At 57.2% G+C, this 17,776-nt stretch overlaps 1 protein-coding gene across 1 annotated transcript in view; it reads left to right on the forward strand.

Moving 5' to 3' along the window:
* Window positions 1-17,776, forward strand: part of MYO15A (myosin XVA) — a 50,054-nt gene continuing 32,278 nt past the window's right edge. The window contains exons 1-19 of the mRNA XM_073234712.1: window positions 1-3,537; window positions 5,604-5,686; window positions 6,297-6,360; window positions 7,121-7,230; window positions 7,569-7,643; window positions 7,851-7,941; window positions 9,532-9,537; window positions 9,882-9,985; window positions 10,118-10,181; window positions 11,112-11,225; window positions 11,743-11,904; window positions 12,654-12,767; window positions 13,330-13,388; window positions 13,473-13,596; window positions 14,581-14,676; window positions 15,080-15,211; window positions 15,724-15,849; window positions 16,841-16,918; window positions 17,620-17,768. Of these exons, the coding sequence (XP_073090813.1) occupies window positions 1-3,537; window positions 5,604-5,686; window positions 6,297-6,360; window positions 7,121-7,230; window positions 7,569-7,643; window positions 7,851-7,941; window positions 9,532-9,537; window positions 9,882-9,985; window positions 10,118-10,181; window positions 11,112-11,225; window positions 11,743-11,904; window positions 12,654-12,767; window positions 13,330-13,388; window positions 13,473-13,596; window positions 14,581-14,676; window positions 15,080-15,211; window positions 15,724-15,849; window positions 16,841-16,918; window positions 17,620-17,768 (5,288 nt within the window). The remainder of the gene's footprint in view (window positions 3,538-5,603; window positions 5,687-6,296; window positions 6,361-7,120; window positions 7,231-7,568; window positions 7,644-7,850; window positions 7,942-9,531; window positions 9,538-9,881; window positions 9,986-10,117; window positions 10,182-11,111; window positions 11,226-11,742; window positions 11,905-12,653; window positions 12,768-13,329; window positions 13,389-13,472; window positions 13,597-14,580; window positions 14,677-15,079; window positions 15,212-15,723; window positions 15,850-16,840; window positions 16,919-17,619; window positions 17,769-17,776) is intronic.

Raw genomic sequence — 17,776 nt, forward strand, 5'->3', positions numbered from 1 at the left:
ATGGCAAAGGAGGAAGAAGATGAGAAGAAAGCCAAGAAAGGGAAAAAGGGGAAGAAGGCACCAGGGCCGGAGAAGCCCAAACGAAGCCTGAAGGGGACATCACGGCTGTTCATGGGCTTCCGCGACCGCACACCCAAGATCTCCAAGAAGGGCCAATTCCGGAGTGCGTCCGCCTTCTTCTGGGGCCTCCACACCGGCCCCCAGAAGACCAAACGCAAGAAGAAGGCACGCACCATGCTCAAGTCGACGTCGAAGCTCATGACGCAGATGCGCATGGGCAAGAAGAAGCGGGCCATGAAGGGCAAGAAGCCGTCCTTCATGGTGATCCGCTTCCCTGGACGGCGCGGCTATGGCCGCCTGCGGCCGCGTGCCCAGTCACTCAGCAAGGCGTCCACGGCCATCAACTGGCTCACCAAGAAGTTCCTCATCAAGAAGGCAGAGGCGGCCGGCAGCGAGCAGGCCACCCTGGACGCCTGGCTCAACCGGCCCGGCTCCCGCGTAGGCTCTCGCAAGCTGCCCTTCCCCTCCGGGGCCGAGATCCTGCGGCACGGGCACGGAGGCCGCCTGCGCAGATTCCCCGGCAGCCGCAGCATCTACACGTCGGGAGAGCCCGTGGGCTTCCTGCCCTTCAAGGAAGACACCCCGTTCCGGCATTTGGGCTCTCGCAAGTCGCTGTATGGGCTCGAGGGCTTCCAAGACCTGGGAGAGTATTATGACTACCACCGGGAGGGCGACGACGACTACGACCAGGAGTCACTCTACCAGTACGAGGAGGAGGGGCCCTACCCAGTCGGCTACGGCCCCTTCGGCCCGGCCTGGCCACCCTACGGAGTCCACGCGCACGGGTACCCACCTGAGGACACCTACGACCACTGCCACCCGGACTATTACAGCGGCTCCTACTACCCAGCTTACGGCTACGGCTACGATGATTACGAGCCCCCCTACGCGCCCCCGTACGGGTACACGTCCCCCTACAGCTACTACGATGAGTACGAGGGCGCGGCGCACCCACACAGCTACTACCTGGATCCCTACACACCATACACTCCCTACGACCCCTCGTACGACCTCCCGTGTACGGTGCCCTACGCTGATCCCTATGGAGTGCCCTATGGCGCCCCCTATGGTTCCCCCTGTGGCGTTACCTATGCCGAAGGCCTCTATGGTGGCGGGGACCAGACCATCTACCCACCTGAAGTGCCCTATCTCTATCCAGAGGAGTCCTTCGCGTACCCTTGGGTGCCGCCGCCCGTCCTGTCACCGCACAACCCATACGCCCACCCCATGGATGACATCGTGGAGCTGGAGGAGCCAGAGGAGGCGGGCGCGGAGCGGCAGAGAACCTCCTTCCGCCTGCCCAGTGCGGCCTTCTTCGAGCAGCAAGGCATGGACAAGCCCTCCAGTTCCAAGCTGTCCCTCATCCGCAGGTTCCGCCTCTTCCCGCGGCCCCAGGTGAAGCTGTTCGGGAAGGAGAAGCTGGAGGTGCCCCTGCCTCCCTCCCTGGACATCCCCCTGCCCTTGGGGGATGCAGACGAAGATGAAGAGGAGATGCCCACAGTGCCCTATGCCCACCCCTTTTGGGGCTTTCTCACGCCTCGCCAGCGCAACCTACAGCGCGCCCTTTCAGCCTTCGGTGCCCACCGGGGCCTGGGCTTTAGCACCGAGTTGGGCCGCCCCGCACCTCGCACGGCTACCTCACTGGCACGCTTCCTCAAAAAGACTCTGTCAGAAAAGAAGCCCGCTTCACGGCTCAGGGGCAGCCAGAAGGCCCGTCTGGGAGGCCCAGCAGTCAGGGAGGCAGCCTACAAGCGCTTTGGCTACAAACTGGCCGGCATGGACCCCGACCAGCCCAGCACGCCCATCGTGCTGAGGAGGGCCCAGGCATGGGTTCGCAACAACTCCCACCGCCCGCCTGGGCCCAGGACAGCCTCCCACTGGAGCACGCTCACCTCACCCCCCGCGCCCCGGCGGCCCCCCAGCCCCAGCCCTCCGCTGGCCCCATCCTTCTCCCCCGCCCTCTCTGGTCTGCCGAGGCCAACTTCGCCCTATGGCTCCCTCCGCCAGCATCCGCCACCCTGGGCCGCCCCCACTCATGTACCACTCACACCCCAGGCCAGCTGGTGGGCCTTCGTGGAGGCCCCTCCTGTGAGTCCCGAGGTGCCCCCTAACCTGCTAGCCTTCCACAGACCCCGGCCCTCCAGGGGCTTTTGCCGCCAAGGGGCTGCCTTCAGTTTCCCCAGGCTCTCCCCACACGCGTCGAGGAGGCGGGCCTGGCCACCCCAGCCCTCCCTGAGGAGCCTGCCCTGCCTGGCCTACCGCTTGCCCGTAGGACCCCTGTCCCCTCAGCCATCCATCCACACCAGCCCCTTCCAGCCACCCTTCTCACCCACGCCCTTTCGTCCCCGCTCACTGCGAGAGGCCCCATCCTCACATTATGTCTCTGGGCTCCTGGGCCCACCCCACTCACCCACACTGGGCTCCCCACGGCTGCCCTCGCTGCCGCCTCTGCTGGGCCGCAGCTCTTGGCGCCGCTCCCTCAACCTACCCTCCCGCCTGCCGCACACGTGGCGCCGCCTCAGCGAGCCGCCCACTAGGGCTGTGAAGCCCCGTGTGCGCCAGCCCTTCCACCGCCCTCCTGGTGCTGGATCCTGGCCAGCAGCTGCAGCTGTGCCTGAGCACCAGGAGAGCCAGCGGGAGCCTGAGGACTCAGAGACACCCTGGACTGTCCCTACACTGGCCCCCAGCTGGGATGTGGACATGCCTCCCACTCAGCGCCCACCCTCACTCTGGCCAGGAGGTGCAGGCAGCTGCAGAGGCTTTTCCAGGCCACCCCCTGTTCCTGAAAACCCCTTCCTCCAACATGTGGGCTCTGTGTCATCTCTGGCTCCCCAGCCTGAGGACCCAGTCTCGCACTCGCACTCGACCTGTGTCTTTCTGGGTAGACACCATGATCTGGGGCCTGGACAATTGGCCAAATCGGCCAGCCCCAGCCCAGAGAAGCTGGAAGAAGAGACCACTCCTGGGGACCGTGAGCCAGCAGCAGAGCCTAAGCCACCAACCCCAAAGTCCCTCAAGGATTCCCCACCAGAGCAGAAGGCACTAAAGCTCAGCCTCTCCTGCCCACTGGTGTCATGTGACAGGATGAGAGCCACGTGGCCGCCATGGCGCCGCTGGGGGATGCTGCCCAGTGCCCCAGCCCCCTTGTCTCCCACTGGGGCCCTGGGGCTCCTGCTCAAGATGGGTGAGCGACGCCAAGCAGTGGTCATGCCACGGGTGCAAAAGCTCAGCTCTTCCCAGCGAGTTGGTCCTGCCACCCTGCAGCCCCCCATCCACCTGACCCAGGACCCAGAGCCCAGCCCCAAGCCAAGAGCCTGGAGTTTGCTCTGGTCCCACTTCTTGCTGCCAGTGGAGGCCCACCAGTGCTGTCCAGGAGCGCTCACCCTCCCTCCATCCTGCTGCTTGGGCCCTGGAGCCACCTGCCTGCCCCACAGAGGCCCCTGGGAAGAGGTTGGCTCCAAGAGCTGGTGGAACAAGGTATGGTGGCACAGGTCAAAGGGAGGACTTTGGGGTTCCATCCTGAAAAACAGGGCAGGAGACAGCCTCAGGACCTTGGTGAGCTGCTGACTGCTTGGGCCTCAGTCATCCAATCTGTACCTTGGGGAGAACAGCATTGGCCTCCAGAGCCTCTGGAAGATTGAAAAGGGGATGCTCAGCACAGGCAGGCACAGGACAGATATTCCAGTAACTCCTCCCAGGTCACTTTGTGGAATGGTTCTTGTCCCAGCCTTGGCTCTGGGCAGCCCTGTCCTGGCCCAGTCTAGACAGCATGTCTGAGACTTTGCAGCCCCTCAGAGATTTTGCCTGAGTACAAAGCCACAGGACTTGCCTCACCACCCTGTCCCAACCCCACATCCATGTCCTTGCTGTTCCTCCTGCTTCCTAAACTGCCCTTACCCCAAACTTCACTATTCTCTCTTTTTGAGGTCCTGCTTACAGGCAGTCTCTGGGGCTGCAGGATTCTAGCCTATCCAAGGGTGAGGGGCTCAGGAACCGAACTTCCAGTCTCCTCATTGCACGGTGGGAAAAACAAGGCCCAAAGGGTCACACAGTGGATCAGGGATTGAGCCAGGAGTCTCTCTGGGCCCTTTGTGAGGTGTGCGGCCGGCAGCTTGTCTGAAAGGTGCTAAGCTCATGCCTGGCTGCCATGCTTGTGGAATGTGAGCCTGACGCCGAATGACCCTCAGTTGGAGGGGGTTGGTCACCGGAGCCTCCCCTGGGATACCTGGTGTGGGTGGGGCACATGGGTGGCGGGTGTTTCTCAGCCTCTGCAGACAGTGCCCTGTTGAGTGGGCAGCTAGCCGTCCCAGCAATGGCGACTGGGGCAGCCTGGCTGCTGGGGGGGCCCTGGCCCCGGCGGCGGGTGCCCCGTGCCGTGTGGGCCGCAGCACTGTGGGAGCGGGGCGCAGGGCGCCCAGGGGTGAGGGGCAAGGATGCCTGGGCCCTCCTCACCCTGGAATACGTGAGTGGCTGAATTATTCAGGGTTTGTGGCCACTGGTGCACATGGGTACGTGGGAGGCCAGGATCTCAAGGGTGACACTTGCTCTACCCTGCTTAGTCTGGTGGTGGGTACACAGCATGCAGGACTCCCTCCTGGTGTCTCCTTTCCTCACCTGCTCAGGAAGGGGTGCGGGTTGGATCTGAGAAGCTGGAAAAGCAGGTACACACACGTGCTTGAAGTTATGTGGGTCACATGCAGGTCTGTGTGCCTGGGACATGTGCTTGGGTGTATGTACCATGGCCAAACAAGGAAACTCACAAACAAAGTGAGTGTGTGAGCATGTGTGAGCCAAGGTTTGAACAGGTACGACGTCCTTGGGTCACACTTGTGTACATAGGTGGGCACAGCAGAGATCCTGCAGCCCAAAGGTGGCATCAGGACTTTTATCTTGAGACTCTCATGTGTGGGGACAGCCCCAGCTCTCCATGCACACGAGATTGTGTCAAATGGACATTGAGAGTGTGTGTCTGCACGTGTATGTGCCTCTGGCCAGGAACCACATGCATCTCCTTAGGCATCTTGCAAGACCATCAGGGTGTGTGGGAATTCTATGAGTGCAAATGCCATTATGTGTGGATCTGCTTGTAGGGGTCTGTGCATTTGCCCCTGGGCTGGATGCAGGGGTGTGGCTCTGAGTGAGACAGCCTGTTTCAGCCTCCCAGAGGCCCCATGTAGCAGGATTGCATATTCATCACATTGTCATACAAGCAAAGCCTTGGAGTCCACCCGGGGAAGGGGGTCAGTGCTGTGGGAACATGAGGCTGGGAGGGCTTCTGGGCAATCAGAGATAGCAATGTTTGTGTGTGCTTGCTCACTGCTGGGTCAGGACATAGGAGCACCTGCCTCAGGGAACACATGGGCAGAGGGCAGGCATGTGTCCCTGAGTCAGGGTTGGATGCAGGCTCTGTGGGCCACAGTGTTCCATGGTAAGGAGGCCTGCAAGGCCCACCTGGCCTGATCCATAGGGAAGCAGGTCCCAGGCATGTCCAAGCCATGTTTGGGTGCCCACCAACCGGGCTGACTACAAGCTCTGTCTCACAGATGCACTTCCTTCGCAACCTGCCCTCCACGCGGTTCCGTGAGCAGCACCGGGAGGATGGTGTGGATGACATGACTCAGTTGGAGTGAGTGCGTAGGGTGGTGGGGTTGGCAAGAGGTCACGGCCAGTTTGCCACACTCCCAGCTACAGCACCTCCTCCTACTACCACCCCTGAAACATTTTCAGAGTTACAGTTTCCTTATTTGCAAAGTTGGGGTCAGACAGTGTCATGGAAGCCAAATGTCAAAGCTCTGAGTCAGGTGGGCCTGGGTTCAAACCCCAGCCCCACCACTTAGCAGCTGGGGCACCTCAAGACATTCACTTTGCCTCTCTGTGCCTCAGTTTCTCATCGACAAGATGGGGGTGGGGAGGCTGTTACTGCAAGGCTCTGGGTTCCAGCTATCCGTTTGGAGGTGCCCAAAGTGCGAGGGTTGGGGTCAATGTCATTGTCCAGTCACAGTATCTCCACCTCATGCAGGCTTCCTAAAAGCACCCCAAGCCTGGTAGTATAGGGACCATCATGATCATATCCAGGGACAGATGGAGAAACCGAGGCACAGAGAAGTTAAGTAACTTGCCCAAGGCCTTACAATTAGTTGGTGTCAGAGACAGGACTTGAACTCAGGCCTTTCTAATCAAGGCCCTGCCCTGAAGGGGAAGGTGGGCCCTGACTGTCCCTCTCTGTACCTTCCCAGAGACCTCCAGGAGACCATCGTGCTGTCCAACCTGAAGACCAGATTTGACCGGAACCTGATCTATGTAAGTCCTGGGGCTGATTCTGTGCAGGGCTCAGATCGGGAACGCAGCTGCCTTCTGGGGCCACAGTGGGAAGCAAAGACTTCTCCTGCTGGGCCCTAGACTTGTAGACTCTGGTTTGAACTCTGGGGTTTCTGCCATTTGAGCATAGCACATTAGAGCCTGGGCTCAGAAATCTAAAGTCCTAAAACAGAGTCTTAGAATGGCACATGCCGGGGGCAGAGACCTCTGCAGGGAACACACAAATGTGTGACTCCCCACCCCCCAAAGAACCTGATGGATAAAGCTTCTGGGGTCCTAGCATCCACAGACCTGGATCCCAGGAGGTCAGAGGGATGGGAGGGAGCTGTTTAAAGATGACCAGAATCACAGTGCAGGAGGGAGGGCCACCCAGGAGGGCACTGGCCACCTCAGAATCTCCCTCCCAACTCTGGGCAGTGGGGGTTTGACCTCACTATGAAGCAGAAGGTCCTCATACCTGGCCTTGACTCTGAATAAATGAAGTAGGCAATAGGTGACATGGCCACCTTTACAGAATTGCTCACTATAATCTCCCAGCTTCAGCCTGGTACAGTGCCTAAAATTTCACTACCAGGGCCAATGACCCATCTAGCTGTTGAGGGTTCAAGGTGCAGACACCAAGGCCAGGTAACTAGACACTTGTCCTTGTGGAAATGGGGGTCCAGGCTCCCAGGAGCAGGGGAGAGAGGGACACAAAGGGTCCTGAGGAGCCATGGGTACTGAGACCACTGTCTGCCCCCAGACATACATCGGCAGCATCCTGGTGTCAGTGAACCCATACCAAATGTTTGGAATCTATGGGCTGGAGCAGGTGCAGCAGTACAGTGGGAGGGCCCTGGGAGAGAATCCCCCGTGAGTATCTGAATGGGGCTGGGGGAAGGGGCTCCCGTGGGGTCTCTTGGGTTCCTGTCTGAGCTTGGCAAGTCCCTGGCTGCCTCTCAGCCATGGGTCATGGCTGATGGTGGTAGGCAGCTCACCTGCTTAGTTCAATACTCTTGCCCTGAGCCTGGCCACGGCCCACTCTGGGTTGGAGGCCAATGTGGCTCAGACCAAAATGAGGGCAGGGAGCATTTCCCCAGGGTTGGAGTAGGCTTGGCCACTGGGCTGGACAGAGATGCCTCCTGCCCAACCCCTGGGAGGTTGGGGAGGCAGGAGCTGGCCCCAGTGATCCCTGTGCCCTGTCTCTCCAGGCATCTCTTTGCAATCGCAAATCTTGCCTTTGCCAAAATGCTTGATGCCAAACAGAACCAGTGCATCATCATCAGGTGAGCATATCAGGCCAGGGACATTTGGGGGATGTATGGAGGGCCTCTCAGGCAACAGGTCTGCATCAGGCCAGACCTGCCAAGGACCTGGGAAGATCACTCAGCATCTCTGGGCCTCCTGCCCATGTCTTCCTGCATCATGGGGTAGGGGTGCCCAGAAGAGGCAGTGAACCAGTTGAGGCTCACTCTGCTCCTTTGCCTGTTCAGTGGAGAGAGTGGCTCTGGAAAAACTGAGGCCACAAAGCTGATTCTACACTACTTGGCTGCCATGAACCAGAAACGGGGCATCATGCAGCAGGTGAGTCTATCTGCCTGTTGCATAGTATGACCCCCTGGGACCCTCAGCTGAGCGTTCCCCTCAGGCTCCCCAGGAGGCAAGATTCCTTGGCCTCGCTTGGAGGATGGGAAGGCTGAGCACAGGGTTGCACAGAGAAGGCTCCTAGAGGGCTGGCTCTTGCTGACACCCCTCCCGGGAGCAGCAATGGGAAAGCCCCGTCCTGTTGTCCTCCAGAGCAGCTCCAGGTGCGAGCCTTCCTGGGCTGGGCCAAAGGAGAAGCCACATGGGCAAGGGGATTCAGTCCTCTTCGCCTGCCTGTCTTCCCCTCTCTGGTCATGGGCCCTGATGGTGAAAGAGGCAGCCCAGGCCTGGGCCTGGGGAGTAGGGGAAGTAGATACTGGGGGCACTGAGAATGCCAGGCCAGGGTCCGTGCAGGATCAGATGTTGCCAGGAGAGCTGAGTCTCCGAACATGAGAATGTTACAACCTCCTTAAAGATTTCCTGAGGACCTACTGCATTTCAGGCCCCTACGTGCTGGGGAGGCAGACAGCAGCAACACAGACAGATGTTCTCATCCCACAGGAATTTTGTTTTAGTGGAGGAGACAGAAAGAAAAGAAGTATATATAAGTTAATTGTGTTTATGTGGAAGGGTAGGTGCCTAGATGGTGCCCAGCCCAAACTGCAGGCACCATCCCACCTGGGGGCTGGCCTGGCCGGCCCCCAGTCCTCGCGCCAGCCCCTGGCTGCATGTTACCTTTCCATGCGGGGCACTGTGAACTGAGAAGCAGTCTATATGTCCTCAGGGGCTCCCAGACTAAGGAATAGTATAGAACAAAGCCCAGGCAGACCCTGACTGACTGGGTAACCCTAGGTTGGCCCCTGCTCGTGTCTGAGCTTCTGTCTACTCCTCTGTACAGTGGGCACAATATAAACTCTACTGTGGGAATAAATAGAGGGAACTGGCACCATCCCCAAAGTAACATTTCTGGTGGGGTAGACGGTACGAATAAATGAGAGATTTGCCAGTGGTGCTGAGGGAGAGAATTTGGGTGCCCAGGGAGGTGTGTGCCTAGGTGTCAAGGGAACAGTCAGGAGAACCACAGGGCCAGCAGAGCAGTGGGGGAGAAGAGGAGATGAGGCCAGCCAGGGGTTGGACTGTGCAGGGCCTGGAGGCCACAGCGAGGACTTGGCTTTAAACCTGAGTGACGTGGGAGCCATGGGGGAACGTGACCTAACACAGGTTTTTGAAGGACCCCTGGGGGGAGCAAGGCCAGGGTCAGGGAGGAGGGCCCTCCAGGAGCCCAGGTGATTGACAGCCAGTGGTGGCCATGGGGGTGGGGTAAAGAGGACAGAACCTTTTGGCAGGTAGACCCAGCAGACCCCCACACCCTGGGGCCACACTGTAGGCCGCAAGCCCAGATACCTGAGGTCTTTGAGGGTCATGGCTTTGCTCTCACCTGGCCATACCTCCCCTGGGGCCACAGGGGTTGGGCAGCCCCTCCATGGTCTAAGGCCTCTGGTATCCTGGGGGCAGACGGGGTCAGTCCTGCGGGTGACTCTCTTCTGTTCTTGTCTTCTCGCCTTCTCACTGTCTTGGGTGCTCCTGAAGATAAAGGTATTGGAGTGTGTGTGTGTGCGGGGTGGGGGGGGAGGTACATGTGTGCACATGTGTGTGTGATGGCAGGATGGGCAGGAAGATGCATCCAAAAGCCTGTCCTGGCTGGGGCTGCCCTGAGAGGGCCTGGGAGAGCAGTAGCCATAGTCTGAATTGGGGTTTGGCAACATGAGGTGGGACTTCAGGGGATACTGGACACCTAGGGATCTATAGGGAGCCCACTGGTGCCTGTCCCCACAGAGGGGTCCTTGGGGAGGCTTGTGTCCAGGGAAGCCTCAGCCGGGGGCTAGTTATGCTCCCTACTCTAGGCCCCCGGAACAATTCCCACATCTTCTGGGGTCCAGATCCTGGAGGCAACACCCCTCTTGGAGTCCTTTGGTAACGCCAAAACCGTCAGGAACGACAATTCCAGCCGCTTCGGAAAGTTCATAGAGGTCTCTCTGGAAGGGTGAGTGGGACAGTGGAGGGGCCCCAAGGGCCCCACAGCCTGCTCCGTGTCCTTGCGCAGCCCCTCAGAGCAGCGCCAGGCCACTCCACCCAACCCTATGCTGTGCAAGCTGACTGTGTTCCTCTACCCCAGGGGCATGATTTCTGGTGCAATAACCTCCCAGTACCTGCTTGAGAAATCCAGGATTGTGTTTCAGGTGGGCCGGGAGCTCCCAGGCTCTTGTGTATTGGGAAGGGGTGGGAGGTGTGCAGGTGCTCAGAGCCTGGCCCCTGGTGGTGGAAAATGTGGAATGAATAAACAAATACATGCGTGTGTGTGTGTGAGCCTCTTTCCCTCCCCGACCCCTACAGCCACATTGGTTCTTCCTTGTCCCTGAAGCACACCAGGCATGATCCAGCCTCAGCCTCAGGGCCTTTGTACCTACTATTCCTTCTTCCCAGAGCACTCTTCCCCCAGCCACCTCCATGACCAAACCCCTCACCTCCTCCAAGTCTTCCCTGAAGTATGCCCCACTCACAGAGGCCACCTAATTACAGTTTGCCCCACCCACCCCACTGGAACCCCCCACCCCTCCATACTCTGCTTCTCTCCAGAGCACTTTTCTACATCTGACATATTTTATGTTTTAGTCAGTGATTTGGTGAGTATCTGTTTCCCCAGCTAGTAGTGGGCTCCAGGAGGTCAGGAACTTCTGTCTGTCTTGCACCCACTGTGCCCCGTGGGCCTAGAACGGAGTCTGGAACATGGTTAGTGCTCAGCTGCCCTGGCTGAGTGAACCATCAGAGGCCCTGTGTGTGTGTGTCTGGGCTATGGACACACATGTACACAGGTGTATGTGCCCAGTGCAAACAAGAGAAGAAGGGCTGCCTTTCTCCCATTTCTCCGAACTCAAACAAAACTAAATTCTGCCCAGAGCCTGCTCTCTACCACCATACAAGGGCTTTTCCAGCCTTGTCCCCACCCTGTTATTGCCAGGCTGGGAGCTTACTCTTCACAGAGGTGTCTGGTCTCACCCATGGGCCCTTGTGTGTGTTTGTACTTGTGAGCATGCCTGAGCCTGTATGTGTGTCTTGGGGTCCCCTAGGTGGGTGGCTCCCTTCTGTGCACCCACCCACCCAATCTTCAGGCCAAAAACGAAAGGAACTACCACATCTTCTATGAGTTGCTGGCTGGGCTGCCTGCCCAGCTCCGGCAGGCCTTCAGTCTGCAGGAGGCTGAGACTTACTACTACCTGAACCAGGTGAGCACCTGGAGGCGTCTAAGGGTCCCCAGGCCTGGCCCCTCACCCCATTACCCAGTGTGGGCTGAGAGAACCAAGTCATGGTGCTCTAATGGCCAGCAAAGGTGATGGAGGTTTGGGGGTACAAGTTTTGGATTTAAAGTGTCTCATGGCAAGGGGGACAGGTGTTTTGGGGTCCAAAATGGGGGTAAGGACGACCTACCTGACTCTTCATTTCTCTGGAGCCTAGAAGGGAACTAAGTAGTCTGGAGCTACTACATTTCCTCTCTTGTGCCTCAGTTTCCTCATCTGTAAAACGGGGACAGCATGGTACCGCTTTGAGGGATATAATGAGGATTAGATGAGGACATGCATGTGAAGCAGTTAGCACAGACCTGCTCAGAACCTCCCGGTCCATGGGAATGGGATGGGATCTGGGGTGACCTTCCGGCTACACTGCCAGGGAGCCAGAGCAGGGGCCACGAGGACTCCCAGGCCCCACCAGAGTCCCTGACCTCTGGCCCATTCCCTCACCCAGGGTGGGAACTGTGAGATCTCAGGGAAGAGTGAAGCAGATGACTTCCGCCGGCTCCTGGCCTCCATGGAGGTGCTGGGCTTCAGTGGTGAGGACCAGGACAGCATCTTCCGCATCCTGGCCTCCATCCTGCACCTGGGCAATGTCTACTTTGAAAAGTATGAGGTGAGAGAACACATGTGTGTTCACCTTCAGGTGGCCCTATGCACGTATCATCTGTTCGCCACCCTCACCTTTGGGGTTGTTCATCTCTTTCTTACCAATGTATGAGAGCTTTTATATTGGTGAAGGAAATCAGCCTTTTGTCTCTGATTTGAACTACAAACATGTTTTTCAGTTTATCCCTCATATTTTGACTTGTTTACAGGTTTCTTGATGCTTTTGTGTTTTGGCCATGAGGATTTTACGTATTATTTTTGGGCATTTCATTTATCAATCTTTCCTTGTATAAATTTTAGACTTCTAATGACTTTTAGAGAGAACAATCTCTCTAAAATTATACCAGCCTTCTCCCATAATATTTTGATTATGTGTGTGTGTATTTGACATTTAAATCTTTAGGTCATCAGGAATTTATCCTGATAAGGTGTGAGATGGGATATAATTTTTTTTTCCACATGGTTATTCAATTATACTAATGCTACAATTTGAAGATACATATGTGCTAAATTCCTATATACTTTTGTGCCGAATTCCAGATGTTTCATTATGCTTCATAAATTTATTTATGTGGTATATGTCTAGTATCATACTGTTTTAATTATTGTAACTTTATAGTATGTTTTACAATCTCTTTGGGACTCCACTCCTCTTCTATTTCAGAATTTTCTTGGCTATTTTAGCTTATGTTTTTATATGAACTTTAAACTCAGCTTAACTTGTTACAAACACACTTGTGTTGGTATTCGGTGCAGACGGACGTGCAGGAGGTAGCCTCGGTGGTGAGTGCCCGGGAGATCCAGGCTGCCGCGGAGCTGCTGCAGATCTCCCCTGAGGGCCTGCAGAAGGCCCTCACCTTCAAAGTGACCGTGAGTCCCTGGGCACCCAGGTTCTATTTAAGCCTCATGACAGTTCCTGGATAGAGCTTCTCTGTGCCTCATCCTGTGAGGACCTTCCCTCTCTTTCTCCCCTCCATGTCCCTGTCCATCTTCTGGGTCAGGCCCAGAGGTGGGTAATTTCAGACCCCAAAGGCATTAGGCTCCCAATCTTCAGGCCTTTGCATAAGCTGTTCTTTCCACCTGGATTGCTCTTCACTATTCTATACCTACTCGTCCTTCAAGAACCGATGCAGTCCCTGACCCCTAGCTGGGTCAGTTCCTCTTCTGGCCTGTTCTACTTCCCAAGGCTGATCTCATTGTATCTGTCTGCCTATACCTGTCTCTCCCATTAGACCAGAAGCCTTGCCTCTGCCAGCATAGCCAGGCACAAGGGGGATGGGAGTGTCCTGTTCTGCACCTGGCCCACTGTGTGCCTGAAACCAGTCATACCACCTCTCCAGCTCCCTTCCCCAAGAGCCTCCCCCTAGTCCTCTGGGGGCTTCCTGGAGGTGGTGGCCAGCCTGCTGTCACTCACAGGCCATATCCTCCCCAGGAGACAGTGCGAGAGAAGATCTTCACCCCGCTGACTGTGGAGAGCGCTGTGGATGCCAGGTGAGGCTGTGCTCCTCCCTGCCTGAATCCCCAGACACCCCACCCCTCACTGTACCCACCCACCCCAGTACCATCTCTGTCCAGGGATGCCATCGCCAAAGTTTTGTATGCACTGCTGTTCAGCTGGCTCATCACCAGGGTCAATGCGCTGGTGTCCCCACAGCAGGGCACACTCTCCATCGCCATCCTGGACATCTACGGCTTTGAGGTAGGGCTGTGTGAGTGGGGAAGTGGTGGGCAGGAAGGCCTCATCTCCCTGCTGTCTCTGCCTGTAGTCGTCCTCAGGGGCCTCAGCTCCTATTCCATCCCCCTGTCTCCTGCCTTTTCCTTCACTTACCCACACCCTGCAGTCTCCAGGGTCAGGGCCTGTGCTGGGCAACTCCAGGGACCCCGGGAAGGACCAGACCTTGGCCCTGCCCTTGGGGAGCTTCCAGTGAGCACTGACAAGCATCTGTGGTCAAAGCCGTGCCAGAGGTGGCTGGGTGCTGGGGGAGCCTAGAGGAGACCCTTAACTGGGCAGGGGTCAGAGAAGGCTTCCTGGACTGGAGAGGCATCCCTGAGTTAATTCCTTAAGAACCAGGGAAGGCACACGAGGTGGCAGGAGCCACACGAATGAAGGCTGGCAGTGTGGTGGGGTGTGGTGTTTGAGGAGCTGGAAGGCTTTTGGGTCGGGGGTCCATTGCGCTGAGTGTGCAGTGGGGGACATGTGAGAGACCAGGCAAGGTCATCCTAATAACAGTGATAGCTAATGCTGTTATGTGCCAGGTACTCTTCTAAGCACTTCATGTTTATTAACTCAATCCTGACAACCACCCTATGAGGAAGGTACTGTCACTACCCCATTTTACAGGTGGGGAAGCTGAGGCACAGACAGGTTGCCCACAGTCACATAGGTAGAAAGTGGCAGAGCCAGGATCGGAACCGACACGGAAGGTTCCAGAGCCTGGGCCTTTAACCACTACCTGTGCTGCCTCTCAGTGGGGCCTGGACTGTCTGTCTCTACCTATGCACAGTGGGACCTCAGAGGGTTCTGAGTGGGAGTTCTGTGGTTAGGGCTCCAGCTTTCTGAGGCTGAGGCCATGGAGGTCAAGAAGGGCACTAGGTCTGAGCTGGGGGAGACAGGGCTTGGGTGGGGACACATGGGCTACGCTCCCAGGAGGGGCCAGGCCCAGCCTCAGCAAACACCCGGCAGGACCTGAGCTTCAACAGCTTCGAGCAGCTGTGTATCAATTATGCAAATGAGAACCTTCAGTACCTTTTCAACAAGATCGTCTTCCAAGAGGAGCAGGTACTCAGGGCCCCCATCCTGACTGGCCAGTGGGCCTCCTTGGGGACAGACAGAATATGTTCCTTCTTTAAAGGCAAACTGGAGATTTTCAGTTGATGGTATGGAGGGAAAGGCATTCTAAGCTGGAGACCAGCACATGTGAAAGCCTGTGTGTCCTGGAGGGGATGGTGCTGGGTTTCTAAGCCCAGAGAAGAACCCTCTTGGGGGGTCCTTCTCACCCTCTACAGGGCTGTCCCAGGCAGAGGGAGGAGCAGGACCCAGGTTTGTGGTGCCCTGCTAGGGAGTGAGTTCCCTGTGCTAGGGGGTGTGCAAGCAGAGGTGCCCCTGTCAGATGGAGTCAGCCTGGGAGCCCGGGTGGGTGGGACCTGAGCAGGGCTAGGGGACTAGCGCCTGCCGCCTGCAGGAAGAGTACATCCGTGAGCAGATAGACTGGCAGGAGATCACCTTTGCTGACAATCAGCCATGCATCAACCTCATCTCACTGAAGCCCTATGGCATTCTGCGCATCCTCGATGACCAATGCTGCTTTCCCCAGGTAGGCCACAGGTGCTGTGTGAGCCTGGTCAGGTCGCTCAACATACCTGAGCCTCATGCCCTCATCAGAGCTGAGTCCTACATTCCTCTGCCCTGACCTGGGAATGGGCCTTCAAGACACTCAACATGCCATTCACAGCCTGGGGTGATTGAGGCTGAATAGGGGGCTGTGGGTGTCTAGAGGAGGAGATGCACCAGCCTGGGAAATAACAGGAGGTTCCCTGGAGGTGACCCTGGGGCTGGGCCTCAAATTCTGATTGGAAAACACAAGGTCAGGGTGGGTGCTGTAGGCAGTGGGACCAGAGGGTGCGAAGGCAGCCGGGAGCTCATCAGACACACCTGTCTGTGGGGCCCACTTAGGCCTCTTCAATCTGGGTAGAGAGCAGCAGGGCAAGCTGACTTGTTCCTTCCTGGTGCTCACCTAGGGAGCAGTCAGGGCTGGAGAATTTGCCACTGGGCCAGGAACAGAGTCCCCAGGCCCCCTGCCCACCCACTGACCTCACCTGCCTCTAGGCCACAGACCACACATTTCTGCAGAAGTGCCATTACCACCACAGCACCAACCCTCTGTACTCCAAACCCAAGATGCCACTGCCTGAGTTCACCATCAAGCACTACGCCGGCAAAGTCACCTACCAGGTGAGGCCTGTGGCAGCTTGCGTGGCCTCCAGTGCTGAGGTCCCCACCGTTGGGAGACACAGGAGCACAACATGGGCCACAGACACCTGCGCCTGGCTCCAGTTCAGGCCCTGCTGACACTCAGTTGTATGACTTTGAGCAAATTGCTTTACTTCTCTGATCCTTAGTTTCCTTATCTGGAAAATGGGCATAATAGCAGTGCCCATCTCCTAGGGTGAGCATGAGAAGTCTAGGGCTGGGGTAGGTAGTAAAGAGTAGCTGTTATCAGTACTGATAGCACTGTGTCACTCTCCTCACTGTTACCTCAGGCACATTCCTGCCTTGGGGGTGTCTCAGGCCAGGATTCTAAGCTTCTGGCCCCATCTGGGCCTCATTTATCTCATCAGTAGAAAGGACAAAGGTTAGGACACAAGGTGTGGGGGAACACGGGGAGAACAGTATATCACAGAGAAGGGACATAGTGGATCTCTGGCAACTTGCTGCACTGATGGACAGTGACTGCAATGGAGTGTGGGTGGGGACTTGATAATATGGGTAAATGTAGTAACCACATTGTTTTTTCATGTGAAACCTTCATAAGAGTGTATATCAATCATACCTTAATAAAAAATTGAAAAATAAAAAAAATAAAATACAAAAAGAAAGGACAAAGGACAGTGTCCTCTGCTGAGGATGGGGCCAAGACCTGACTGGTAATGTGAAGCTGTGGTTCATTCCCCTCTCCCAGGAGTGAGGAGGATGGTGGGAGCAGAAGGGGAGGGGCCATCCAGGACCTCCTAGGACAGACAGAAGACAGGGAGACAGGCCTGGAGGTGCAGGGCCAGTGTCACCCAGGGGCTATGAGCCACCAACTCACTGTAGGGAAGAAGGTAGGAGGAAGGGAACAGACAGGCTGACACCCTGAGGTGGCTTTCCCCTCTACCCCGTCCCCCAGGCTGTGTGGGGTGGGGGTGTGTCTGGCCCAAGCCGCCCCACCATTCCCCCTTTGCAGGTGCACAAGTTCCTGGATAAGAACCATGACCAGGTGCGCCAGGATGTGTTGGACCTGTTTGTACGGAGCCGCACTTGGGTGAGCAAGCCTCCCCTCCTGCCACTGTGGCCCAGCCGCAGAGTGCCCAGGCCACCATCAGGTCCCTTTCCCAGTCCAGGGAATGGGGCGTACCCAAGCTCCAGCCTCCCTCCACCACCACCCCCAGCTCATCCCAGCTCAGCCTTGACCTTGACCCTGATTCTAACGCCATACCCAGCCTTGCCTTGCTCTGACTTTTGTCCATCCCTGGCCTGCCACACTCCTGGCAGGCCCACCGGATTGTCCTGTCTCTCCCCTGGCCCATTGTGACCATACCCACCCTACTCTGCCCAACCCGAGCTCCTCACTGAGCATTTCGCCAAACTGGTGCCCTGTTGTTCTCACTTACCCAGCTCTCTGGGCCTTGATTTCCTCCCCTGTCAAGGGGGCACCCTCCTGAGGTCATTGCCAGAGTTCCTGACCATGTCTGTGGAAGGCCACCGTGAGGCCAGGCCACAGTCAATCCCAGACTGAAGAAAACCAAGTCAGCCCAGCCATGGGATGGGCCCTCAGAATGCGCTGAGCTCCCTGACCTGAGAGGCGTGCAGCCCAGGAGGACAGCGACCTCGCAAAGAGGGCGGGGCCCGGGGCTTAGCTGTGGATCCCTCTGGTCTGAGACTTGCCTCCTTTTGTTCTCTCCTTTTCTCCTGTCTGTTCTGCTCCTCGTTGCTGTCTCTTGGCCCCTACTTCTCCCTGCCCAGGTTATTGCACACCTCTTCTCCAGCCATGCCCCTCAGGCCATCCCTCAGCGCCTGGGCAAGAGCAGCTCTGTCACCCGGCTCTACAAGGCACACACAGCAGCTGCCAAGTTCCAGCAGTCGCTCTTGGATCTGGTGGAAAAGATGGAGAGGTGGGCAT

This window comes from Manis javanica, chromosome 4, assembly GCF_040802235.1.
Source record: "Manis javanica isolate MJ-LG chromosome 4, MJ_LKY, whole genome shotgun sequence".
Classification (NCBI taxonomy): Eukaryota; Metazoa; Chordata; class Mammalia; order Pholidota; family Manidae; genus Manis; species Manis javanica.